This window comes from Homarus americanus, unplaced genomic scaffold, assembly GCF_018991925.1.
Source record: "Homarus americanus isolate GMGI-L3 unplaced genomic scaffold, GMGI_Hamer_2.0 scaffold57980, whole genome shotgun sequence".
NCBI classification, from domain to species: Eukaryota; Metazoa; Arthropoda; class Malacostraca; order Decapoda; family Nephropidae; genus Homarus; species Homarus americanus.
Genome location: NW_024716703.1, coordinates 16,910,234 through 16,936,885, shown reverse-complemented (window position 1 = coordinate 16,936,885; position 26,652 = coordinate 16,910,234). Strand labels below are relative to the sequence as shown.

Sequence of the window (26,652 nt, the reverse complement as noted above, 5' to 3'; positions counted from 1 at the left end):
GAGGAGAAGAGAGATAAGTACACCTCCATCCTTCTTTTTTTTTTACTAGTGATATGTATACTAGTTGGCTGTCTCTACCACAATGGCTGAGGATATGGTAGTGTGTCTACTTTTCTTACTAGTTACCTAGGTAAGTGCAAGTGAGTTAGCAGACTACAGTATATTATGATGACACAGCTCGTTCTTAGTGAGTAACCAGAGTGAAAAACATGATACAATTTAGAAATGGTGGTGGCGGCGGTAGCTGTGAGGGTGGTGGTGGAAATGCAAGGGTGGTGATGGAGATGGTAGTGGAAGCTCTAGGGGTGGTGGTGGTGGAAGCTGTAGGGTGTGGTGGTGGTGGTGGAAGCTCTGGGGTGTGGTGGTGGTGGAAGCTCAGGGTGTGGTGGTGGTGGAAGCTCTAGGGGTGGTGGTAGTGGAGGCTCTAGGGGTGTGGTGGTGGTGGAAGCTCTAGGGTGGTGGTGGTGGAAGCTCTAGGGTGTGGTGGTAGTGGAGGCTCTAGGGGTGGTGGTGGTGGAAGCTCTAGGGTGTGGCAGTGGTGGGAGGCTCTAGGGGTAGTGGTGGTAGTGGAAGCTCTAGGGGTGGTGGTGGTGGAAGCTCTAGGGTGTGGTGGTGGTGGAAGCTCTAGGGTGTGGTGAGTGGAGGCCTCTAGGGGGTGGTGGTGGTGGAAGCTCTAGGGTGTGGTGGTAGTGGAGGCTCTAGGGTGGTGGTGGTGGTGGAAGCTCCAGGGGTGGTGGTGGAAGCTCTAGGGTGTGGTGGTAGTGGAGGCTCTAGGGGTGGTGGTGGTAGTGGAAGCTCTAGGGGTGGTGGTGGAAGCTCTAGGGTGTGGTGGTGTGGAGGCTCTAGGGGTGGTGGTTGTGGAAGCTCTAGGGGTGGTGGTGGAAGCTCTAGGGTGGTGGTGGTGGAAGCTCTAGGGTGGTGGTGGTAGTGGAGGCCTAGGGTGGTGGTGTGGTGGAAGCTCAGGGTGGTGGTGGTGGAAGCTCTAGGGTGTGGTGGTAGTGGAGGCTCTAGGGGTGGTGGTGGTAGTGGAAGCTCTGGGAGGGTGGTGGAAGCTCTAGGGTGTGGCAGTGGAGGCTCTAGGGGTGGTGGTTGTGGAGCCTCTATGGGTGGTGGTGGTGGTGGAAGCTCTAGGGGTGGTGGTTGTGGAAGCTCTAGGGTGGTGGTGGTATTGGAAGCTCTGGGGTGGTGGTGGAAGCTCTGGGGTGGTGGTGGTGGTGGAAGCTCTAGGGTGGTGGTGGTGAGTGGAAGCTCTAGGGTGGTGGTGTGTGGTAGTAGTGGAAGCTTAGGGGTGGTGGTGGTGGTGGTAGTAGTGGAAGCTCTAGGGATGGTGGTGGTAGTGGAAGCTCTGGGGTGGTGGTGGTGGTGGAAGCTCTAGGGGTGGTGGTGGTGGTGGAAGCTCTAGGGGTGGTGGTGGTGTAGTGGAAGCTCTAGGGGTGGTGGTGGTGGTGGTAGTGGAGCTCTAGGGTGGTGGTGGTGGTAGTAGTGGAAGCTCTAGGGGTGGTGGTGGTGGTAGTGGAGCTCTAGCGGTGGTGGTGGTGGTGGGTCCAGGGATGGTGGTGGTGTGTGAGTGGGAAGCTCTGGGGTGGTGGTGGTGGTAGTGGAAGCTCTAGGGGTGGTGGTGGTAGTGGAAGCTCTAGGGGTGGTGGTGGTGGTGGAAGCTCCAGGGGTGGTGGTGGTGGTAGTGGAAGCTCTGGGGTGGTGGTGGTGGTAGTAGTGGAGGCTCTGGGGGTGGTGGTGGTGGTAGTGGAAGCTCTAGCGGTGGGTGGTGGTGGTGGAGGCTCTGGGATGGTGGTGGTGGTAGTAGTGGAGCTCTGGGGTGGTGGTGGTGGTGGTAGTGGAGCTCTGGGGGTGGTGGTGGTAGGTGGAAGCTCTAGGGGTGGTGGTGGTGGTGGAAGCTCTGGGGTGGTGGTGGTGGTAGTAATGGAAGCTCTAGGGGTGGTGGTGGTAGTGGAAGCTCTAGGGGTGGTGGTGGTGGTAGTAGTGACTCTAGGGGTGGGTGGTGGTGGTGGTGAGTGGAAGCTCTGGGGGTGGTGGTGGTGGTGGTGGAGCTCTAGGGGTGGTGGTGGTGGTGGAAGCTCTAGGGGTGGTGGTGGTGGTAGTGGTGGAGCTCTAGGGGTGGTGGTGGTGGTGGTGGAAGCTCTAGGGGTGGTGGTGGTGAGTGGGCTCTAGGGGTGTTGGTGGTGGTAGTAGTGGAGCTCTGGGGGTGGTGGTGGTAGTGGAAGCTCTGGGGAGTGGTGGTGGTGGTGGTGGAAGCTCTGGGGGTGGTGGTGGTGGTAGTAGTGGAAGCTCTAGGGGTGGTGGAAGCTCTAGGGTGGTGGTGGTGAATAGTGGAAGCTCTGGGGTGGTGGTGGTGGTGGAAGCTCTGGGGTGGTGGTGGTGGTAGTGGAAGCTCTAAGGGTGGTGGAGATGTTGGTGGTGATGGTGGAAATTTGTGATTGTGGTGGTAGTGTAAGTGATCTGTCAAGGATGGTAGCAGTCTTGTATGAAAAAGAAGAAAAAGAACTGGGAAAAAAAGAGAACAGAGAGGAAGAGAGGTACGGAGAGAGAGAGAGAGAGAGAGAGAGAGGGTGGCTGATTAAAAAATCCCTCACGAGGAAACCCATTTTTGTCAGCGCTGAGAAGGGGTCAGTCTCCTTCACCTCTCTCTCTATTAAACACAAACATATTCCTTGACACCATATATAAAAAAACTCGACCCCATTCACCCCCCCACCCACCTAAATGATCAAGGGTCACAGTGAGGGTCAAGGGTCATGGTAAGGGTCAAGGTCATGGTGAGGTTCAAAGGTCATGATGAGGTTCAAAGGTCATTGTGAGGGTCAAGGGGTCAGCGAGGGTCAAAGGTCATGGTGAGGGTCAAGGTCACGATGAGGTCAAGGGTCATGGTGAGGTTCAAAGGTCATGGTAGGGTCAAAGGTCATGGTGAGCGTCAAAGGTCACGGTGGTCAAGGGTCATGGTGAGGTTCAAAGGTCATGGTGGTCAAGGGGTCACGGTGAGGGTCAAGGGTCATAGTAGGGTCAAGGGTCATGGTGAGGTTCAAAGGTCATGGTCAGGGTCAAGGGGTCATGGTGAGGTCAAGGGTCATGGTGAGGTCAAGGTGTAGTCAAGGATGACGGTGAGGTCAAGGGTCACGGTGTAGGTCAAGGATGTCGGTGAGGGTCAAGGGGAGGGCAGATATAAGAGGGTCACACTAACAAGATGAGATAAAGTGACCTCCACTCCCCGACCCCCTGATAGATGACAGTAACATTACCACTAACAAGACGGCCAATGAGGCTAGCGAGGTGAAGGACATCCACTACCACACCTCACAACACTTCCACACTGCCACACCTCACAAAGACTACCACACCTCAACACTACCACACCACCACCCTTGCAACACTACCACACCACAACACTACCACACCACACCACCACACCTCACAACACTAACACACCACCACACCTCACAACACTACCACACCACCACCCTTACAACACTACAACAACACGAGAAATTCAATGGTCGCTGGGCATTTTTTCCACAATGAGACTTCGTAAAAACCGCAATAGGACTCTCCAGCAATAACTTTGTAATTCTGAGTCTGCGTTTCCTTTGCTACCATATAACCAAAACTTACTCCGCCATATCCAGGATCATCTGTGAATACCTTAAGCCAGTCAGCATGAACAAGATCATGCTTAGGAAACATAGGATTTGTATTTACAGAACGAATAATTCAATTCGGTTTTCATCGATTCAACAAATTTTCATCTCAGGCGCCTTACAAAAGGGAACTGAAAAGAAATCCTAACCTAACAAATTGAATCCCAGTCAACTCCCATCAGTGGCACTGTTCAGGTACCTCTGGTGTCCCGCAAAATACCTCAGTTTTCCCTGTTAAAGAAAACGGTCTAGTCAATAAGATTAGATGGAAAACGTTTATACTTAAATCAACGCTTTAAACTCCACCCTGCTCTTCACATCGTAAATCCCTGGAGTCTGCAAAAATCCCTAAAACTGGAGAATGTTGCCGTATAAATATATTCTACCATCCAAATTATGAACATCGGTTATGTTATCATTTCCAGAGAAGAGAAGCCGATGTATAGATTTGTCAGCCATAAAGACCTAAACAATAATATGGTCTTCCTATCAGCTCTAGAATAAGGACATACTACTTTTTATGGATGTTTTGTGGTTTAGCTTCTTGGATTAGTCCCGTTTATGTTTACTAAGTGTGTCTCTTTGGTTGGCAAGTTTTAACATATGTGGTCATAGTTAATTTACGTACAGTCAATAGCTACCTAAGAGGTGTTGGGTGGAGGCTACAACAATATACTTCAGCGTACTGTAGTAAATATAACCTCTTCCTCCTCTTGCAGATTAACACTGAGGGTTAGAGAAAATTTCCATAAATTCCTTCATACTAAAAGATTAATTATATATCTCATTAAAAGTATCAAGGAGAGAGACTTATTTTTTCTTTAGACTCCTTACAATATCTAATGACACTGCTAATGAAAACTTTTAATGAAACATGTGAGCTGCGGCAGAAGGTCACCCTCTTCAGCACCTTCATCATTAAACAGAACAATAAGGGTCCTCCTCCAGAATATTTACCAACCAAGTTCTTTATTCTGGCCTTGGCCTTTTATATGTTTAAGATCAAAGTTGATAACTTCCACATCACCCAGTATGTCACCTTACCATCCTTAAGCACTTTTCTCTTAATCTCTGATATTCTTTTTAATGAATCAATCTATTAACTAAAATAAATTTCTTCAATAAGCTGACCAACTGATCTTTCGATGCTTCCTGTATGACGAGACCCACCTGACCCGCATGTTCCAGTATGAATATAATGGTAGGTCAGGCTGCCATCATAAACACTGATAGCAAATGTAAATTAATGTCGGGAGGTATCGCTTACTCTGGAGAAGGAACACCCGAACTGTGTCCCTTGAGGGAGCATCTGATTCACTCTCCTTAGCAAAACTAGAAATATGCTGCCTGAGGGGAGCACCTGAGTAATTCTCCTCAAAGGAAGCGCCTGAATGATGTTCTCCGAGGGGGAGCCACAATAAGATATCCCCAGTCTGATGAACACCACCTCCTGCCAGCGAGGTGAGTTGCAGGGTTATGAGGAGGCAGTCTTACTCCGTCCTCCTAACGGAGCTGCACTCATCTTATCAAACGGATATATATTCTAATATCCTTCCCTATCTGTAGACTAGATGGTTGTGCTCCTCTCATGAAGACGGTGATGACCTTGGCTCCAACCATACAAAGGACTTTTTGGGGTAAAAAGGTTAATTTGATGGTCTGGCGTCTGTAAACATTATGTAATCTCTCTCTCTCTCTCTCTCTCTCTCTCTCTCTCTCTCTCTCTCTCTCTCTCTTAGTTTAACATCTGATGGTATCTGAGCGTGTTAACTGGGCGTTAAATTCTTTTCCGCATACCATAAACTCGACGTCAATACTCTCAATGGCATTTTTTTTACATCTATCACAATGTACAAGTAGAAGAATCGAACACATTTGGTAACTTCAAAATTAAATATATATATATCCTCGACAGGTAAGCCAAAAATATTAACAGGAAAATTGGTTCGAAAGACATCACGGATCTGTCTCCCAGTGCATGAAAGTCTACTTCCACTGGTAAACAACACACACTATCTCTCTCTCTACCATTAAACAACACACACTATCTCTCTACCACCCAACAACACACACTATATCTCTACCATCCAACAACACACACTATCTCTCTACCATCCAACAACACACACTATCTCTACCACCAACAACACACACTATCTCTCTACCATCCAACAACACACACTATATCTCTACCACCTACAACACACACACCTCTCTCTCCACCACCCAACAACACTATCTCTCTACCATCCAACAACACACACTATCTCTCTACCACCCTACAACACCTATCTCTACCACCCCAACAACACACTATCTCTCTACCACCCAACAACACACACACTATCTCTCTCTACCACCCAACAACACACACTATCTCTCTACCATCCACAACACACTATCTCTCTACCATCCAACAACACACTATCCTCTCTACCCAACAACACACTATCTCTCTACCATCCAACAACACACACTATCTCTCTACCATCAACAACACACACTATCTCTCTACCATCCAACAACACACACTATCCTCTCTACCATCCAACAACACACACACTATCTCTCTACCATCCAACAACACACACTATCTCTCTACCATCCAACAACACACTATCTCCTACCATCCAACAACACACACTACTCTCTCTCTACCACCCAACAACACACACTATCTCTCTACCATCAACAACACACACTATCTCTCTACCATCCAACAACACACACTATCTCTCTACCATCCAACAACACACACTATCTCTCTACCACCCAACAACACACACTATCTCTCTACCACCCAACAACACACACTATCTCTCTACCATCCAACAACACACTATCTCTCCACCCCAACACACCTATCTCTCTACCATCCAACAACACACACTATCTCTCTACCATCCAACAACACACTATCTCTCTACCATCCAACAACACACACTATCTCTCTACCACCCAACAACACACACTGTCTCTCTCTCTACCATCCAACAACACACACTATCTCTCTACCACCCAACAACACACACTATCTCTCTCTACCATCCAGCAACACACACTATCTCTCTACCACCCAACAACACACACCATCTCTCTACCACCCAACACACACACTATCCTACCCCAACAACACACACATCTCTCTCTACCACCCAACAACACACACACTATCTCTCTTCCATCCAACAACACACACTATCTCTCTCTACCACCCAACAACATACTATCTCTCTACCACCCCAAACAACACACACTATCTCTCTACCATCCAACAACACACACTATCTCTCTACCACCCAACAACACACACTCTCTCTCCACCCAACAACACACACACTATCTCTCTACCATCCAACACAGAACTATCTCTCTCTACCATCAACACACACTATCTCTACCATCCAACAACACACACTATCTCTCTACCATTCAACAACACACACCTCTCTCTCTACCACCCAACAACACACACTATCTCTCTACCACCCAACAACACACTATCTCTCTACCATCCAACAACACACACTATCTCTCTACCATCAACAACACACACTATCTCTCTTAACCCACAACACACACACTATATCTCTACCATCCAACAACACACATTATCTCACACGCTATCTCTCTACCATCCAACACACACTATCTCTCTACCATCAACAACACACACTATCTCTCTCTACCATCCAACAACACACACTTCTCTCTCTCTACCACCCAACAACACACACTATCTCTCTACCCAACAACACACACTATCTCTCTACCATCCAACAACACACACACCTCTCTCTCCACAACAACACACTATCTCTCTCTACCACCCAACAACACACACTATCTCTCTACCACCCAACAACACACACTATCTCTCTACCATCCAACAACACACACTATCTCTCTACCACAACAACACACACTATCTCTCTCTCTACCATCCAACACACTCTCTCTCTACCATCAACACACACTATCTATCTACCACCTAACAACACACACTATCTCTCTACCACCTAACAACACACACTATCTCTCTACCACCTAACAACACACACACTATCTCTCTACCACCCAACACACACTATATCTCTACCATCCAAACACACTATCTCTCTCCACCCAACAACACACACTATCTCTCTATCAACAACACACACCATCTCGACCATCCAACAACACACACTATCTCTCTCTACCACCCAACAACATATCTCTCTACCATCCAACAACACACACTATCTCTCTCTCTACCACCCAACAACATACACTATCTCTCTACCCCAACAACACACACTATCTCTCTACCATCCAACAACACACACTATCTCTCTACCACCCAACAACACACACTATCTCTCTACCACCCAACAACACACACTATCTCTCTATCCAACACACAATATCTCTCTACCCAACACCAACAACACACTATCTCTCTACCATCAACAACACCTATCTCTACCATCCAACAACACACACTATCTCTCTCTTAACCACACAACACACACTATCTCTCTACCATCCAACAACACACTATCTCTCTCTACACCCCAACAACACACACTATCTCTCTACCACCCAACAACACACACACTATCTCTCTACCACCCAACAACACACACTATCTCTCTACCATCCAACAACACACTATCTCTCTACCATCCAACAACACACACTATCTCTCTCTCTACCATCCAACAACACACACTATCTCTCTACCATCCAACAACACACACTATCTATCTACCACCTAACAACACACACTATCTCTCTACCACCCACAACACACACTATCTCTCTACCACCCCAACAACACACACTATCTCTCTCCATCCAACAACACACACTATCTCTCTACCATCCAACAACACACACTATCTCTCTACCATCCAACAACACACACTATCTCTCTACCATCAACAACACAATCTCTCTCTCTACCACCCAACAACACACACTATCTCTCTACCATCCAACAACACACACACTATCTCTCTACCATCCAACAACACACTATCTCTCTACCATCCCAACACACTCTCTCTACCACCCAACAACACACTATCTCTCTCTCTACCACCCAACAACACACACTATCTCTCTACCATCCAACAACACACACTATCTCTACCACCCAACAACACTATCTCTCTACCATCCAACAACACACACTATCTCTCTCTACCACCAACAACCACACTATCTCTCACCATCAACACACACTATCTCTCTACCACCCAACAACACACACTATCTCTCTACCACCCAACAACACACACTATCTCTCTCTACCATCCAACAACACACTTATCTCTACCATCCAACAACACACACTATCTCTCTACCATTCAACAACACACTATCTCTCTCTCTACCATCCAACAACACACATATCTCTCTCTCTACCACCCAACAACACACATTATCTCTCTACCATCCAACAACGCACACCTCTCTCTCTCTACCAGCCAACAACACACACTATCTCTCTCTACACCACCCAACAACACACTATCTCTCTCCCACCCAACACACACACTATCTCTCTACCATCCAACAACACACACTATCTCTCTACCACCCAACAACACACACTATCTCTCTACCATCCAACAACACTATCTCTCTCTACCACCCAACAACACACACTATCTCTCTACCATCCAACAACACACACTATCTCTCTCTCTACCATCCAACAACACACACTATCTCTCTACCATCCAACAACACACACTATCTCTCTCTCTACCAGCCAACAACACACACTATCTCTCTACCACCCAACAACACACACTATCTCTCCCTACCCCAACAACACACTATCTCTCTACCACCCAACAACACACACTATCTCTCTCCACCATCCAACAACACACACTATCTCTCTACCATCCCAACACACACTATCTCTCTACCATCCAACAACACACACTATCTCTCTACCACCCAACAACACACACTATCTCTCTCTCTACCACCCAACAACACACACTATCTCTCTACCATCCAACAACACACACTATCTCTCTCTCTACCACACAACACACACTATGTCTCTACCATCCAACAACACACACTATCTCTCTCTCTACCACTTAACAACACACACTATCTCTCTACCACCCAACAACACACTCTCTCTCTCTCTCTCGTTCTGCCGCCCAAACACACACACTCTCTCTCTACCTCCCAACAACACTCTCTCTCTCTCACTCTCTCTCTCTCTCTCTCTCTCTGTCTCTCTCTCTGCAGCCCAACAACACACACTATCTCTCAGCACAAGGAGATAAAAGCAGGGTAAGAGACACAACACACCTAACAAGATGTGGAGCAGCTCTACCTCAACCACAAGAATTAATGTTCAAGTACGAGAAAAAAGAGAAGATAAAAAATACGATAAAAAAGGTAAATGGAAAAAAAGCAAAATGAAAAATGCAAGAGAAAGGGACAAAATGAAAAAAAAATGAAAAAAAAGTAATAGCAAAAGCAAAAAGATGAAATAATAAGAGAATAAAATTGAGGGAAAAAAGACGGGATTAAAACGATACACAGCGACGAGGAAACAATTAAACTTGGAAAAAAAGTTCATGACAAAAACTAGGAAACTCACTTGCCAAAAAAAAGGTAACTTAGATAAAACTGGAGGACAAATATAAAAATAAATAAACAATAGTAGAGAAACAAAGGAAAAAATAAGCGACAAAGAATGACAACACAATAAGGGAATAAACGAGGAATATGAGAGAAATTTCGTGAAATATATATATATATATATATATATATATATATATATATATATATATATATATATATATATATATATATATATATATATATATATATATATATATATATATATATATATATATATATGCTATAACTACAAGGAAAGAAGAAAAGAAGTTCAGGCTTTCGTGTAATTCACATCTTCAGGGGTGAGTACAGACTAGAGAGAGAAATACAAATCAAGGTGTATATATACAGAGGAGGGTGAGACCAGGTCCACAATGGTCAGGTATTAGGTAATGACCCTACTAATCTTTAAATAGCACACAACGGTTGGTGGTCAGGTCAGATGGTCAGGTGACCCGGCCTTCTCACATGGTCACAAATCTTCTTAATTACAAAATTGTCCAGCTTGTACATGCCGTTACTCAAATTCATGTTGAATGCTTCGGTATGTTTAATAAGACTAGATTCTATGATGTTCCTACTATCAATTGAATTACATGGTAATATTGATAATGCCTCCTCAATACGAACCAAAACGTAGAGACACGACTTATCCCACAGGGAATACTTAAACATATCTACAACACTATCCCTGCACAGTATACGTTCTGGGGCCAGTGTCTTTGTTTTATTATCGTCGTTTATATTCCAGACACAACTGAAGTCTTACATTGTTCTTTGTATATATGGGAAGTTCTAGTTAATACACAGACTACATAATATAGATATTGATAACGAGCAATAAAAGTATACTAGAAAAAACAGGAATGTAACAGGTGACAATGGTGCTGGAGGTAACAGGTGACAATGATGCTGGAGGTGAATGGTGACAATGGTGCTGGAGGTGAATGGTGACAATGGTGCTGGAGGTGAATGGTGACAATGGTGCTGGAGGTGACAGATGACAATGGTGATGGAGGTGAATGGTGACAATGGTGCTGGAGGTGACAGATGACAATGGTGATGGAGGTGAATGGTGACAATGGTGCTGGAGGTGACAGATGACAATGATGCTGGAGGTGAATGGTGACAATGGTGCTGGAGGTGAATGGTGACAATGGTGCTGGAGGTGACAGATGACAATGGTGATGGAGGTGAATGGTGACAATGGTGCTGGAGGTGAATGGTGACAATAGTGATGGAGGTGAATGGTGACAATGGTGCTGGAGGTGACAGATGACAAAAGGTGATGAAATTGAATCAACAATGGTGCTAGGTGACGAATGACAATGGTGATGGAGGTGAATGGTGACAATGAACTGGAGGTGACAGGTGACAATAGTGATGGAGGTGAAAGGTGACAATGGTGCTTGAGGCAGATAAGCCAGCAATAGTGAAGTGGAGGTGAATGGTGACAATGGTGCTGGAGGTGACAGATGACAATGATGATGGGTGAATGGTGACAATGAACTGGAGGTGACGGATAGTAATGGTGATGGAGGTGAATGGTGAAACAATGGTGCTGGAGGCGGTGACAATAGTGATGGGTGAAGGTGACAATAATTGCTGGAGGTGACAGATGACAATGGTGCTGGAGGTGACAGATGACAATGGTGATGGAGGTGAATGGTGACAATGGTGCTGGAGGTAACAGGTGACAATGGTGCTGGAAGTGAGAGGTGATAATAGTGCCGGAGGTGACAGGTGACAATGGTGCTGGAGGTGATAGGTGACAATGGTACTGGAAGTGACAGGTGACAATGGTGCTGGAGGTGATAGGTGACAATGGTACTGGAAGTGACAGGTGACAATGGCGCTGAAAGTAACAGGTAACAACGGTATTGAAAGTGACAGGTGACAACGGTATTGGAAGTGACAGATGACAATGGTACTGGATATGACAGGTGACAACGGTATTGGAAGTTACAGGTGACATTGGTGCTGGAAGTGACAGGTGACAAAAGTATGGGAAGTGACAGGTGACAACGGTATTGGAAGTGACAGGTGACAATGATCCTGGAATTAACAGGTGACAATGGTGCTGGAGTTGACAAGTGACAATGGTGCTGGAAGTGACAGGTGACAATGGAGCAGGATGTTGACAGGTGGCAATGATCCTGGAAGTGACAGGTGACAATGGTGCTGGAGTTGACAAGTGACAATGGTGCAGGAAGTGAAAGGTGACAATGGTGCTGGAAGTGACAGGTGACAGTATTGGAGGTGACAGGTGACAATGATCCCTGGAATTAACAGGTGACAATGGTGCTGGAGTTGACAAGTGACAATGGTGCTGGAATTGACAGATGACAATGGTGCTTTGAGTAAGTGACAATGATGCTGAAGTGACGGGGTAATGGTGCTGGAAGTGACAGGTGACAATGGGCAGGATGGTGACGGGTGGCAATGATCTGGAAGTGACGGTGACAATGGTGCTGGAGTTGACGAAGTGACGTGGTGCGGGAAGTGAAAGGTGACAATGGTGCTGGAAGTGATGGTGATGAATTGAAGGCGGCAGGTGACAGTGGTGCAGGAAGTGAGTAACAATGGTGCTGGAAGTGACGGGTGACAGAGATATTGGAATTGACAGATGACAATGGTGCTGGAAGTAACAGGTGACAATGATGCTAGGAAGTGACAGGTGACAATGGTGCTGGAAGTGACGGGTGACAGCCTGGAGCAGGATGGTGACAGGTGGCAATAGTCTAGGAAGTGACAGGTGACAATGAACAGGTTGACCGTGACAATGGTGCAGGAAGTGAAGGTGACAATGGAGCAGGATGGTGACAGGTGGCTGGTGACAATGGTGCTGGAGTTGACAAGTGACAATGGTGCTGGAAGTGACAGGTGACAATGGAGCAGGATGGTGACAGGTGGCAATGATCCTGGAAGTGACAGGTGACAATGGTGCTGGAGTTGACAAGTGACAATGGTGCAGGAAATGAAAGGTGACAATGGTGCTGGAAGTGATAGGTGACAATGGTGCAGGAAGTGACAGGTGACAATGGTGCAGGAAGTGACAGGTGACAGTGGTGCAGGAAGTGAAAGGTGACAATGGTTCTGGAAGTGACAGGTAACGATGGTGCTGAAAGTGACAGGTGACAATGGTGCAGGAAGCGACAGGTGACAGTGGTGCAGGAAGTGAAAGGTGACAATGGCGATGGAAGTGATGGGTGACAATGGTGCAGGAAGTGAAAGGTGACAATGGTGCTGGAAGTGATAGATGACAATGGTGCAGGAAGTGACAGGTGACAATGGTGCTGGAAGTGACAGGTGACAATGGTGCAGGAAGTGACAGGTGACAGTGGTGCAGGAAGTGACAGGTGACAATGGTGCTGGAAGTGAAAGGTGACAATGGTGCTCGTGACAGGTGACAGGTGCTGGAAGTGACAGGTGACAGTGATGCTGGAAGTGACGAGGTGACAATGTATGTTTTGAGGAAGTGACAAGGTGACAATGGGTGCTGGAAGTGACAGGTGACAATGGAGCGGATGGTGACAGGTGGCAATGATCACCAGGAAGTGACAGGTGATAATGGTGTGGAAGTGACATGTAACAATGGCTATAGGTGACAGGGCTAACAATGAATTTGCTGTGGAAGTGACAGGTAACAATGGCGCTGGAAGTGACAGGTAACAATGGAAGTGACAGGTGACAATAGTGGTGAAAGTGACAGGTGACAATGGTGCTGGAAGTGACAGGTGACAATGTGGTGCTGGAAGTGACAGGTGACAATGGTGCTGGAAGTGACGGGTGACAGTGGTGCTGGAAGTGACAGGTGACAGTGGTGCTGGAAGTGACGGGCATTTGTGGTGCTGGAAGTGACAGGTAACAATGGTGCTGGAAGTGACAGGTGACCAATGGTGCTGGAAGTGATGGTGACAATGGTGCTGGAGGTGTTGGGTAACAGCTGGTGCTGGAAGTGACGGGTGGCAATTGTGCTGGAAGTGAGAAAGGTAACAATGTGGTGCTGAAGTGACAGGTGACAAAATTATTTAACAGAGTGAAAAGTAATGGGGCAGGGAGGCAGTTAACTGTTGTTTGGAGTGATAGGCGAAAATGGTGCTAGAAGTGACAGGTGACAATGGTGCTGGAAGTGACCTGTGACAAAGGTGATGGAGGTGACAGGTGACAATGGTCCTGGAGGTGACAAGTTTTAATGGTGCTGGAAGTGACAGGTGACTAATGCTGGGGGTGACAGGTGACAAGTGCTGGAAGTGACAGGTGACAATGGTGCTGAAGTGGCCGGTGACAATGGTGTTGGAGGTGACAGGTGACAATGGTCCTGGAAGTGACAAATTTTAATGGTGCTGGAAGTGACAGGTGACAATCGTGCTGGAAGTGACAGGTGAAAATAGTGCTGGAAGTGACAAGGTGACAATGGTGCTGGAAGTGACCTGTGACAAAGGTGATGGAGGTGACAGGTGACAATGGTCCTGGAGGTGACAAGTTTTAATGGTGCTGGAAGTGACAGGTGACTAATGCTGGGGGTGACAGGTGACAAGTGCTGGAAGTGACAGGTGACAATGGTGCTGAAGTGGCCGGTGACAATGGTGTTGGAGGTGACAGGTGACAATGGTCCTGGAAGTGACAAATTTTAATGGTGCTGGAAGTGACAGGTGACAATCGTGCTGGAAGTGACAGGTGAAAATAGTGCTGGAAGTGACAGGTGACAATGGTGCTGGAGGTGACAATGGTGCTGGAGGTGGCGATGGTGTCGTGGTGATGATAGTGTTAAGTTAATAATGGTGTTAACATGATAAATATGTGGAGAGCATGTCATCGTGATTGATTTGATGTCAAAATGATGGTGATCATCATAAAGTGACGTTGATGTCAAGGCGATGATGATGTGATGGTTGGAAAGATGATGATAAGTAAAGGCAGTCTCAAGCCGGTCGCTGAGTTATGGTGATTATGGCAGCAAGAGGGTGAACATGTGAAAGTGATGAAGATTGTATGGTGATAATGATGTCTAGGTGGCGGTGATGATGTCAAGGCGGTGATGATGTCAAGGTGATGGTGATGTCAAGGCGATGATGATATCAAGGTGTTGATAATGTCAAGGTGATGATAATGTCTAAGGTGATGATGATGTCAAGGTATTGATGATTTCAAGGTGATGATAATGTCAAAGCGATGATGATGTCAAGGTGATGGTGATGTCAAGGCGATGATGATATCAAGGTGTTGATAATGCCAAGGTGATGATAATGTCAAGGTGATGATGATGTCAAGGCGATGATGATGTTAGGGTGATAGCGTTGTTAAGGTGATGATGATGATGTCAAGGTATTGATGATTTCAAGGTGATGATAATGTCAAAGCGATGATGATGTCAAGGTGATGATGATGTCAAGGTGGTGATGATGTCAAGGAAGTGATGATGTCAATGTGTTGATAATGTTAAGGTAGTGATGATGTTAAGATGATGATGTCAAGGTGATGATGATGTCAAGGTAATAGTAATGTCAAGGCGACGATGTCAAGGTGGTGATGATGTCAAGGCGATGATGATGTCAAAGCCATGATGGTGTCAAGAAAATTATGGTGTCAAGGTGATGACAATGCCTAGGTAATGAAGTTAGTGTCAAGGTGATGATAGCGCCAACTTAATGAAGATGTTATGGTGACGAAGATATTGCCAAGATGATGATGTCAATAAAAGGAACGTGTGAAGGTGATGGTGGCAATGGTGTCAGGGTGATGATGATGTCACGGTGACAATAGTATCAAGGTGTCAACGTAGTGATGGTGATAACGTGGTGATGGTGACAAGGAGGTGATGGTGATAAGGTGGCGATGGTGATAAGGTGGCGATGGTGATAAGGTGGCGATGGTGATAAGGTGGTGATAAGGTGGTGATGGTGATAACGTAATGATTGTGACAAGGTGGTGATGGTGATAAGGTGGTGATGGTGATAAGGTGGTGATGGTGATAAGGAGTAAGATGGTGATAAAGGTGGGCGATGGTGATAAGGTGGGGTGGTGATGGTGATAAGGTGGTGATGTAGATAACGCAGTAATGGTGACAAGGATGATGGTGATAAGGTAAGGATACATGCAGATGGTGATAAGGTGGTGATGGTGGATAAGGTAGTAATGGTGATAAGGTGGTGATGGTGGATAAGGTGGTGGATGGTGATAAGGTGGTGATGGTGATAAGGTGATGGTGTAAAGGCGGTGATGGTGATAAGGTATGATGCAGATATGGTGGTGATAAGGTGGTGATATGATAACGTAACGATTGTGACAAGGTGGTGATGGTTATAAGGTGGTGATGGTGATAAGGTGGTATGGTGATAAGGTGGTGATGGTGATATGAGTGATGGTGATAAGGGTATGATGGTGATAAGGTGGTGATGGTGATAAGGTGGTGTGATGGGTGATAAGGTGGTGATGGTGATAACGTAATAATGGTGACAAGGAGGTGATGGTGATAAGGTGGTGATGGTGATAAGGTGGTGATGGTGATAACGTAATAATGGTGACAAGGAGGTGATGGTGATAATATGGTGATGGTGATAAGGTGATGGTGACAAGGAGGTGATGGTGATAAGGTGGTGATGGTGATAAGGTGGTGATGGTGATAAGGTGGTGATGGTGATAAGGTGGCGATGGTGATAAGGTGGTGATAAGGTGGTGATGGTGATGGTGATAACGTAATGATGGTGACAAGGAGGTGATGGTGATAAGGTGGTGATGGTGATAAGGTGGTGATGGTGATAAGGTGGTGATGGTGATAAGGTGGTGATGGTGATAAGGTGGTGATGGTGATAAGGTGGTGATGGTGATAAGGTGGTGATGGTGATAAGGTGGTGATAAGGTGGTGATGGTGAAAAGGTGGTGATGGTGATAAGGTGGTGATGGTGACAATGCCAATAATAGCGTCCAAATGATGGTTGTATCAGGGCGAAGATGATGGCAGGGTGATAATGTCGTCAAGATATAATGGTGCCGAGGTGATGGTGAAGAGAAAGGATGCCACAGCGATCAAGTCAAGACCAAACATAATAGTGATACAGTGGTAATGGCATCCAGATGAGTGCATTCAGGTGATGGCCAAGGTAATGTAATAAGGCCGACAGTGAAAAGACACAAGTGCCAGTGTAAAGCGAGTGATGACTAGAGCAATGCAGTAACGAAACCAGGATAACACGGATCAGGTGATAGGTTAATGACAAATTATAATGAAGGGTACTGAAGTAATAATGATTTCGTGTGGTAACAGAGTGTACAATATTATTAAACTGTTGAAACTAATGAATAAAGTATCTTAATAATGTGATTGAATGTGTTAAGAATTGTTTGGGTACTGACGGTAAGAGCAGGTGAGACAGTCGATACAGTGAAAGGCAACCAAAACACGAGGATACAGCGCCACAATGCACAACCACACCATCAATACTTCTCGCTGTCTGACCCACCTGACCACTACCTCCTCCTCACGGCAACACACTGGAGAAGGTAATGGTTGGGGGAGGGCCATCACTAACGGGAGTCAAGTTTTAACAGTGTGGATGAAGGTTGAGAGGATGGGGAGAGAGTGTGTGGGATCGAGTAACTCATTGGTACTCACTTTCCAGCTGGGCCATGCCGGGGGCTCGGGTGGGCGGCACGCTGGCGGTGGGGTGGGCGTGGTTGTGGGCGTGGTGGTGGTGCTTGTGGTTTTGGTAATGTATTGTTGGCGGTGGTGGTGGTGTTAGTGGTGACGGTGGTGATGATGATGATGATGGTGGTGTTGGTGTTGGTGGTGGAAGAGGAGGATGTATGCCCGTAGCAGTCACCACCGTCACGCCGAGCCCGGGGTGGTGAGTGGAGGCGGGACACAGGGTGGTGACGGCCTTGCCCCTGAAATCTACAGGTAAGCTGTTGTATTTTTACAGGTGGGGCAAGAGCAGGAGCTAGTGAAGGACCTGGTGCAACTACTGTACACTATATTGGCCTGTCTACTTGGCTGCACAGGGAGGGAGGATGGGAGTTGGTAATTATATAACCGGTATATAACTAGGGATAAAAAAGGATATATTTCAGGATGGTTTAGGATAAATCAGAGAGGAGAGGACGAAAGAGAGAAAAAGAAAATACGTAGTCACTTAAAAAACTATCTATACAAAATTGTGTTGAAAAATATCACTCAATGGACGAAGGATTTTGACAACTCCATCGAGATAACACGAGTCGCAGTGTTCATTCTGATATTCATCTACCCCGCCCCCGCCCCCCCGAAGTAGAGATAGTTTTTGAGTGACAGTATATATGTTTGTTCAAGAGAAAACAGCAAAATCGCTTTACTAAAAAAAGCCTGAAGATAAAGCATGTGAATAGAGATAAAGGAAATATAAGTTAACAACAAAATAAAGAAAAATAAAAGTAACAATCACCAAGACAAAGACAAAACAGATTACGAAGATCCAAACGAAAAAGAAAAACAGCGAAAAAAATAACAAAGGCGGAATAGAACGTGGATAGGAAGAGAAGCACCAGATAAAAGAGAGACGGAGAGGAGGGGGGGGGGAGATAGTGAAAGGGGATAAATATAAATAAACGACAACGTGAGGAAAAGTTGATGTTGATTAAGAGAAGAAGAAAGACGGATAAAGGAAGAAAAAATACAGGAAAGAGCATAGGCAAGGACAACGTGGAACAAGAAAATGAGGAACGTGGAGGACAAAGAAGAGGAAAAATAGGTGGAAACACAAATAGAAAAAGAGCAACGGATAAAGGCATAGGAAAAGAGAATAACAAGAAAAACAAGGAACAGAAGATAACACAAGGCAGAGAGAATAATATAACACATAATAAAGAAAGAAACAATATGAGGAAAAATAACAAAGAAGAAGGAAGCGAAGGAATGAAGAATAATCAGACAATAAAACGTTAATAAGAAAGAGATGAGAGAGCAGAGACAAACAAATGATAAATGTAATATGAAAATGTGGACGAGAAAGAGATTTGGAAAGTTCTGTAACACGTGAAGTAAGGAGAATTGGGAGGGAATTGCGGAACAGTGAGGTGAGTTAAGGAACAGTGGGGTGAAGTAAGGAACAGTGAGGTGAAGTAAGGAACACTGGTGTGAAGTACGGGACACTGGTAAGGAAGTGAGGAACAATGGAGGGGAAGTAAAGATCACTGGAGTGAAGTACAGACGCTGGGAGGGAAGTAAGGAGCATTGGCAGTGGAGTAAGGAACACTGAGTGAAGTAAGGAACAACATTTACAGAGAGGCAAGAAAATAAAATGCGTATAGGTAGAGCAAGGAACAGCAGGTAAAAAGGAATAGCAGTAAAAAAAGGAACAGAAGGTAATAAAGGAACAGCAGGTAAAAAATGGAACAGCAGGAAAAAACGAACAGTAGTTAATAAAAGGAACAGAAAGTAAAAAAAGGAACATAGGGTAAAAAAGGAACAGGATATAATAAAAGGAATAGCAGGTAAAAAAGAAACAGCAAGTAATAAAAGGAACAACAGGGGAAGGATCTGGTCGAGGGAAGCATCTGGTCCGAGGGAAGGATCTGGTCGAAGGAAGGATCTGGTCGAGGGAAGGATCTGGTCGAGGGAAGGATCTGGTCGAGGGAAGGATCTGGTCGAGGGAAGGATCTGGTCGAGGGAAGGATCTGGTCGAGGGAAGGATCTGGTCGAGGGAAGGATCTGGTCGAGGGAAAGATCTGTCGAGGGAAGGATCTGGTCGAGGGAAGGATCTGTCGAGGAAAGATCTGGTCGAGGGAAGGATATGGTCGAGAGAAGGATCTGGTCGAGAGAAGGATCTGGTCGAGAGAAGTTCTGGTCAGTTCAGTACAAGTAAGAGTCTAGCAGTGCAAGGACCTCCACAGACACCCACTACTGACGAAGAGGTGAACTTAACACTAAGGAGGAGGAGGAGGAAAAGAAGGCGAAGAAGGATAAGGAGGGGAAGGAGGAGGGGTGATGAGAAGGGAGAAGGAGGAGGGGTGAGGAGGAGGAGGGGGAGAAGAAAGAGAAGGGTAAAAGAGAAAAGGAGTAGTAGGAGGTGGGGAAGGAGGAAAGAGGATATGAAGGAGAAGGAGGGAAGAAGGAGGGAAGGAGGAGGAGGAGGAGGAGGAAGACGGCAGGGTTAATGGAGAGACTCTACCGTCGGCCGGGAATACAGAGCTAAAGGTTGATGCAGGCTGGTGAAAAAGAGGCGTTACAGGCTAGTGAAGAGAGGCGTTACAGGCTAGTGAAGAGAAGCGTTACAGGCTAGTGAAGAGAAGCGTTACAGGCTGGTGAAGAAAAGCGTTACAGGCTGGTGAAGAAAAGCGTTACAGGCTGGTGAAAAGAAGCGTTACAGGCTAGTGAAGAGAGGCGTTACAGGCTAGTGAAGAGAAGCGTTACAGGCTAAAGTGAAGAAGCGTTACAGGCTAGTGAAGAGAAGGTTACAGGCTAGTGAAGAGGCGTTACAGGCTGGTGAATAATAGCGTTACAGGCTGGTGTAGAGAAGCGTTACAGGCTAGTGAAGAGAGGCGTTACAGGCTGGTGAATAATAGCGTTACAGGCTGGTGAAGAGAAGCGTTGCAAGCTGGTGAAGAGAAGCGTTGCAGGCTAGTGAAGAGGCGTTACAGGCTGGTGAATAATAGCGTTACAGGCTAGTGAAGAGAGGCGTTACAGGCTGGTGAATAATAGCGTTACAGGCTGGTGAAGAGAAGCGTTACAGGCCGGTGAAGAGAAGCGTTACAGGCTGGTGAAGAGAAGCGTTACAGGCTGGTGACGAGAAGTGTTACAGGCTGGTGACGAAGCGTTACAGGCTGGTGAAGATAAGCGTTACAGGCTGGTGAAGAGAAGCGTTACAGGCCGGTGAAGAGAAGCATTACAGGCTGGTGAAGAGAAGTGTTACAGGTTGGTGCAAGGTATTATTACAGGGTGGTATAACGTTTTAATCTAAGTTAGCATGATATAAAAGTGGAACAAGGTGGAGAGCTACGTTACAGGGTGATGCAGATCTCATCTACAGGTTGATGAGACTACAGGTAGGTGCAGGGATAGACTACAGGTTGATGCTAATAGATTATAGGCTGATGCAGGGGCAGATTACAGGCCAATGCAAGGACATACTACAGGGTGATAAAAGGCTAGTACAGGACAAAACTACAGGTTAGCACATGAAAGTATTACAGGTGGGTGCAATTTAGAACTAAGGGACATTACAGTATACAACTACAGAATGTACAAGATAAGACTACAGGGCAGTAGATAGCACATCTACAGTTGGTACAGGAGGAGTCTACAGACAAGTAAAGGATAGGGTACAGGCTGGTACTGGACAGGACGAGAGGCTGGTATAGGCCAGGATTACACGCTGGTACAGGACAGGTTACAGACTGGTATAGGACAGGACTACAGTGTTACAGGATAGGACTACAGGCTGGCATTGATCATTGCCTTAAGGGTTGTATTTTAAGGATCAAAATTACTGTATACTAGCTCTAATACTTATTATATTCGCTAGCATATGGCAGAATATCTTAACTAAATTCTACATTCTAAAGAGTTAATATTTAGTAGTGTATTATATATGACGTAATATTTTGGTTCCTGTCTTCTCTGTTGACAGGTGACACACGCACAGCAGCATAACTATTATCAAACAACACATACATAAATATTTCTCAAGATACATAGCAATTTTAATGATGGACTCAAGACACATGATTTACAGGTAATATAATTCGTCTTATTTAGTTATTAAGGTCATGGTGAGAGAAGATAGACCTGTGTCGTCTCTCACTCAGCACTTCAATAACTTCTTCCTTCACCTGATGGACAACTCGTTAGCATCCTTAATGAAGTTCAAATGGAGATGTCCCTTACCTTACCTTTTCCTTATTTTATGTGAACTTATGACCACTGTCTCCTGTACTACTGTTCATACTCTGTCATAGTCTGGGGTGATGAAATTTTAAACATGGAAACTGAAACATAACATTTTTTCCTCAGCTGTATAAGACTCGCGCGTCTCACCTAATCACTGTACATCACCAAACACATACACAGGTTCAACAGGTGGATCAAGATGTATTCACTCCCACACACACAATTTTTCCACTATAGGTGAAAATCTTCTAAACTCATGTCTGGGTTACTATTGTGTTAATTGTGAAATGTTCAGGGTAATTCTAACATTGAGGCAGTACAAGACACTTAATTATTATATTTTGTATGAAGATGAACTTTTCTATTTTGATTTAGTTTAGAGACGTAGGAATCCATCTCTCAAAAACCCATCTTCAACCACATGACCTTGACGAAAAACCACCTTTAAATGTCAACCATCAGAGAAAACTAGTAATTTGGCCTTGGTCGACCTTTCTACACAGTCCGTCCACTTCCTCCCTGAAAGTCAAGGTCATCAAGCACTTCCCCCTCACGACTACCACCCTCACCTCGACTATCACCCCTCACCTCACGATTACCACCCCTCACCTCTCGACTATCACCCCCTCACCTCACGATTACCACCCTCACCTCTCCACATTACCCCTCACCCCTCGACTATCACCCCCTCACCCCCACGTTACCACCTCACCTCTCCACGACCTCACCCCCCCTCACCCCTCACGATTACCACCCCTCACCTCTCACGACTACCACCCCCTCCTTACCTCACGATTACCACCTACACCCCTCACGATTACAACCTACCCCTCACGACTACCAACCTCCTTCCACGACTATCCACCCCTCCCCCTCACGATTACCACCCCTTACACCCCTCACGACTACCATCCCTCACCTTCACGACTATCACCCTCACCCCTCACGATTACCACCTTACCCCTCACGACTACCATCCCCTCATCCTCGACCACCCTCTCAACCTCACGATTACCATGCCCTCACCCCTCACGACTACCATCCCTCACCCCTCACGACCACCACCCCCGTCCTCCCTCACACCTCAAAGATCACACCTTCATACAAACTTCCACCTTACGACTCATCACGACTACCATCCACCTTCACGACATACCACTCAGACTATCATATCGTTCCTCATCATATCATTCTTATCAGCCTCATTACGATATATCTGAACCTCAGACTATATCATATCTTCATTACGATCATTTACGATACACCCATCATATCACATATCATTCATCAACTCACCTTACCAATACACTCATCCACGACTAACTTTCATGTCATCACTTCCACGTAGCTTCAGCACTACAACTCACTCATGGATGGCACATCTTATCAGATTACATCACGTTACTACCATTCATCTTCACGACCACCGCCCTCACCCCTCACGACCACCGCCAAGGACACCACACCAACACCATAAAGGTCACCATCACTCTTACATCAACCCTCTTGAGTCATCTGCCCCACCAGCCTCTTCCTGGAATTTTAATGGAGTGATTGGCCTTCAGCTCTGAGTCCACGAGCGGCGGTCTGGTGTGTGGTGGTCGTGTAGCAACAATGGTGAGGGGAGGGTGGTGAGGGGAGGGTGGTGAGGGGAAGGGAGGGTGGTGAGGGTAAGGGAGGATGGTGATGGGAAGGTGGTGAGGGGAAGGGAGGCAGGAGGGGAAGGAGGGTGGTGAGGGGTAGGGGAGGGTGGGGAAGAGGGAAGGGAGGTGGAAGGGAAGGTGGTGGAGGGGAAGGGAGGGTGGTGAGGGGAAGGAAGGTGGGGAAGGGAAGGTGGGGAGGGGGGGAGGGGTGGTGAGGGGAAGGGAGGGTGGTGGAGGGTGGGGTGGAGGATGGTGATGGGAAGGTGGTGGGAGGGGAAGGAGGGTGGTGAGGGAAAAGGAGGGTGGTGAGGGGAGAGGGTGGTGAGGGGAAGGGAGGGTGGTGAGGGGAAGGGGAGGGTGGTGAGGGGAAGGGAGGGGTGGGGAAGGTAGAGGGGAAGGGAGGGTGGAGGGGAAGGGAAGGTGGGAAGGAAGGCAGGGGAAGGAGGGTGGTGGAGGGGAAGGGAGGGTGGTGAGGGAAGGGGAGGGTGGTGAGGGGAAGGGGAGGTGGGGAAGGAAGGTGGAGGGAAGGGAGGGTGTAGTGAGGGGAAGGAAGGTGGGGAAGGGAAGGTGGTGAGGGGAAGGGGAGGGTGTAAGAGGGGGAAGGAGGGTGGTGGAGGAAGGGGAGGTGGGGAAGGGAAGGTGGTGAGGGGAAGGGAGGGTGGTGAGGGGAAGGAGGCAGTGAGGGGAAGGGGAGGTGGGGAAGGGAAGGTGGTGAGGGGAAGGGAGGGTGGTGAGAGGAAGGTAGGGAAGGGGAGGTGATTCATCGGCGTGAGTGTAGAGATGAGGAATGCATGAGACGGTCTTATAACTGGATATATGCAAGTAAATCACTGGATATATATATATATATATATATATATATATATATATATATATATATATATATATATATATATATATATATATATATATATATATATATATATATATATATATATATATATATATATATGAATGGTAACAACGATTTCAGGTACAGAGTATACATTATGAATCACAGAACTGAGTCCAGACAGACGGAAATGTGTTAAGAGATAAAGGTCAAATGAAAGTGGATTCCAGAGACCTGGCGACTCGTAGGGGCTCAGCGTGGATAACAATACACCAAAGACTATCGTACCATCGACCCTTAGGACACGAGGCGAGTATTGTATCCACTCGACCGCTTTACCCAAAAACATCACATTAAGGTCAAGGCAAACACACTAATTACCTGTACGAGTGCAGGTATTTGTATCACCGGTCCATAGCCATGACTCACAGGTAGTGTTGATTAAATACCTATGTCCGGGGTGCAGCTTACGGGAGACACACACTGATTGTTGACAACGTCCATTAGTGTCCGTCCGTCCGTCCGTCCGCCCACCCATCTCCCTTCTCTTCCTAACCTAACCCAACCCAACCCAAACAAGTCAGTGACACCGTCGGATAATAGGGTGTCATTCAATCATATGTTCACGAACAAGGACGAATAACACAAGATGAAGAGAGAAGAAGACCATATCTAAGCTCCTCTACAGGCAAAGACAGATAACAAACTGGAGAGAGAGAACAGGAGATAATAAGATCCCTCCTTCACTATAAAACACGAAACCATTCAAATCTTTCTTCCCAAGTACCCACATCCTATGACACACACACACACACACACACAAAGACCACCTTCTGTGTTTTTAAGTACGATAATAAAACAAACAACTGGGACAGCACTGCACCGAGACAGAGTTCATTTTAATAAAAGAATCAATGCTAAGTGCTTTTGTGTGTTCGAGGTGAGATATACAGAGCTGAGAATAACAAACTCTGCCAGATATTTACTTTTAGCGTTATTTAGGTCAGATACATTTCTGTATTTATAATTTCCATATTAATCTTATGAAAATTTAGATACATTTCTATAAAAAAAATTCTTGTCTATTAAATGCCCGCACCATTATGTATAATACATTTTGTCTCCCATTTTCATCTCTCGTAAAATATGCTTTAATTGTACCAGGTAAAGTAACAGTCCAGTATATTGAGTTTTTGTAATACGTTCGTTATTTATGCACATTCCTTTTGAAGTAATCATGGTTGAAATCACGATTACACATCATGTAATCGTAATCGATTACATAAATTTGTACTGTAATCGTAATCGTAATGATTATATCCATTTTACTGTAATCGTAATCGATTACATTACCGATGTAATCGTCCCAAGTCTGCTGCTCACCAACACCCCTACCACCACTCAGAGCACCAGCACAGGAAGTGTATGACCAACAGTGCCAACAGAATCCAGTGAATATTGCAACTATGGGATCAGGTGTGGTGGCTGCAGGAATACTAAGAGATCTACACACACACACACACACACACACACACACACACACACACACACACACACACACACAGTACACTGATTTTTGGCAGCTGCGGCGACTCCATCTCCATCATCATGCGATAACAACTGCAGTATCAACAACAAAAACAGTAACAACAATAGCAAAAACAGCAACGGCAATAACAAAAAACAGTATTAATAAAAAAATCAATAACAAAAACAAAAACAAAAATAGCAATAATAACAATAAAACAATAATAATAACTACAACATGAATAGCAACAACAAAAACATTAATAAAAAACATTAATAAAAAACAAACAACAATACTATGAACAGCAAAAACAAACAATTATTGTAAAAAAAAATAAAAACAGCTGCAGTAAACAACAACAACAACAGATGGACTGGCACCAACACAGGCACTGAAAATTAAAAGCATTGATCGCATGACTAACAAGAACAGTGACCGCAGCTGATACAATGACGGTAACAACAGCCGCCACCATCACAACAGCCGCCAACACC

The 26,652-nt window shown here is 45.9% G+C and overlaps 1 protein-coding gene across 7 annotated transcripts in view; it reads right to left on the bottom strand.

Annotated features, from left to right (window-relative positions):
* Window positions 1-26,652, bottom strand: part of LOC121858317 (cAMP-regulated phosphoprotein 21-like) — a 286,877-nt gene that overhangs the window by 232,838 nt on the left and 27,387 nt on the right. For 5 of the 7 annotated variants that reach the window (XM_042354667.1, XM_042354672.1, XM_042354668.1 and 2 more), the window contains exon 2: window positions 17,908-18,186. The exons of the other annotated variants lie outside the window; for them this stretch is intronic. In XM_042354667.1, coding sequence (XP_042210601.1) covers window positions 17,908-17,923 — 16 coding nt within the window. In that variant the 5' untranslated portion in view covers window positions 17,924-18,186. The remainder of the gene's footprint in view (window positions 1-17,907; window positions 18,187-26,652) is intronic. 7 annotated transcript variants of the gene reach the window in all.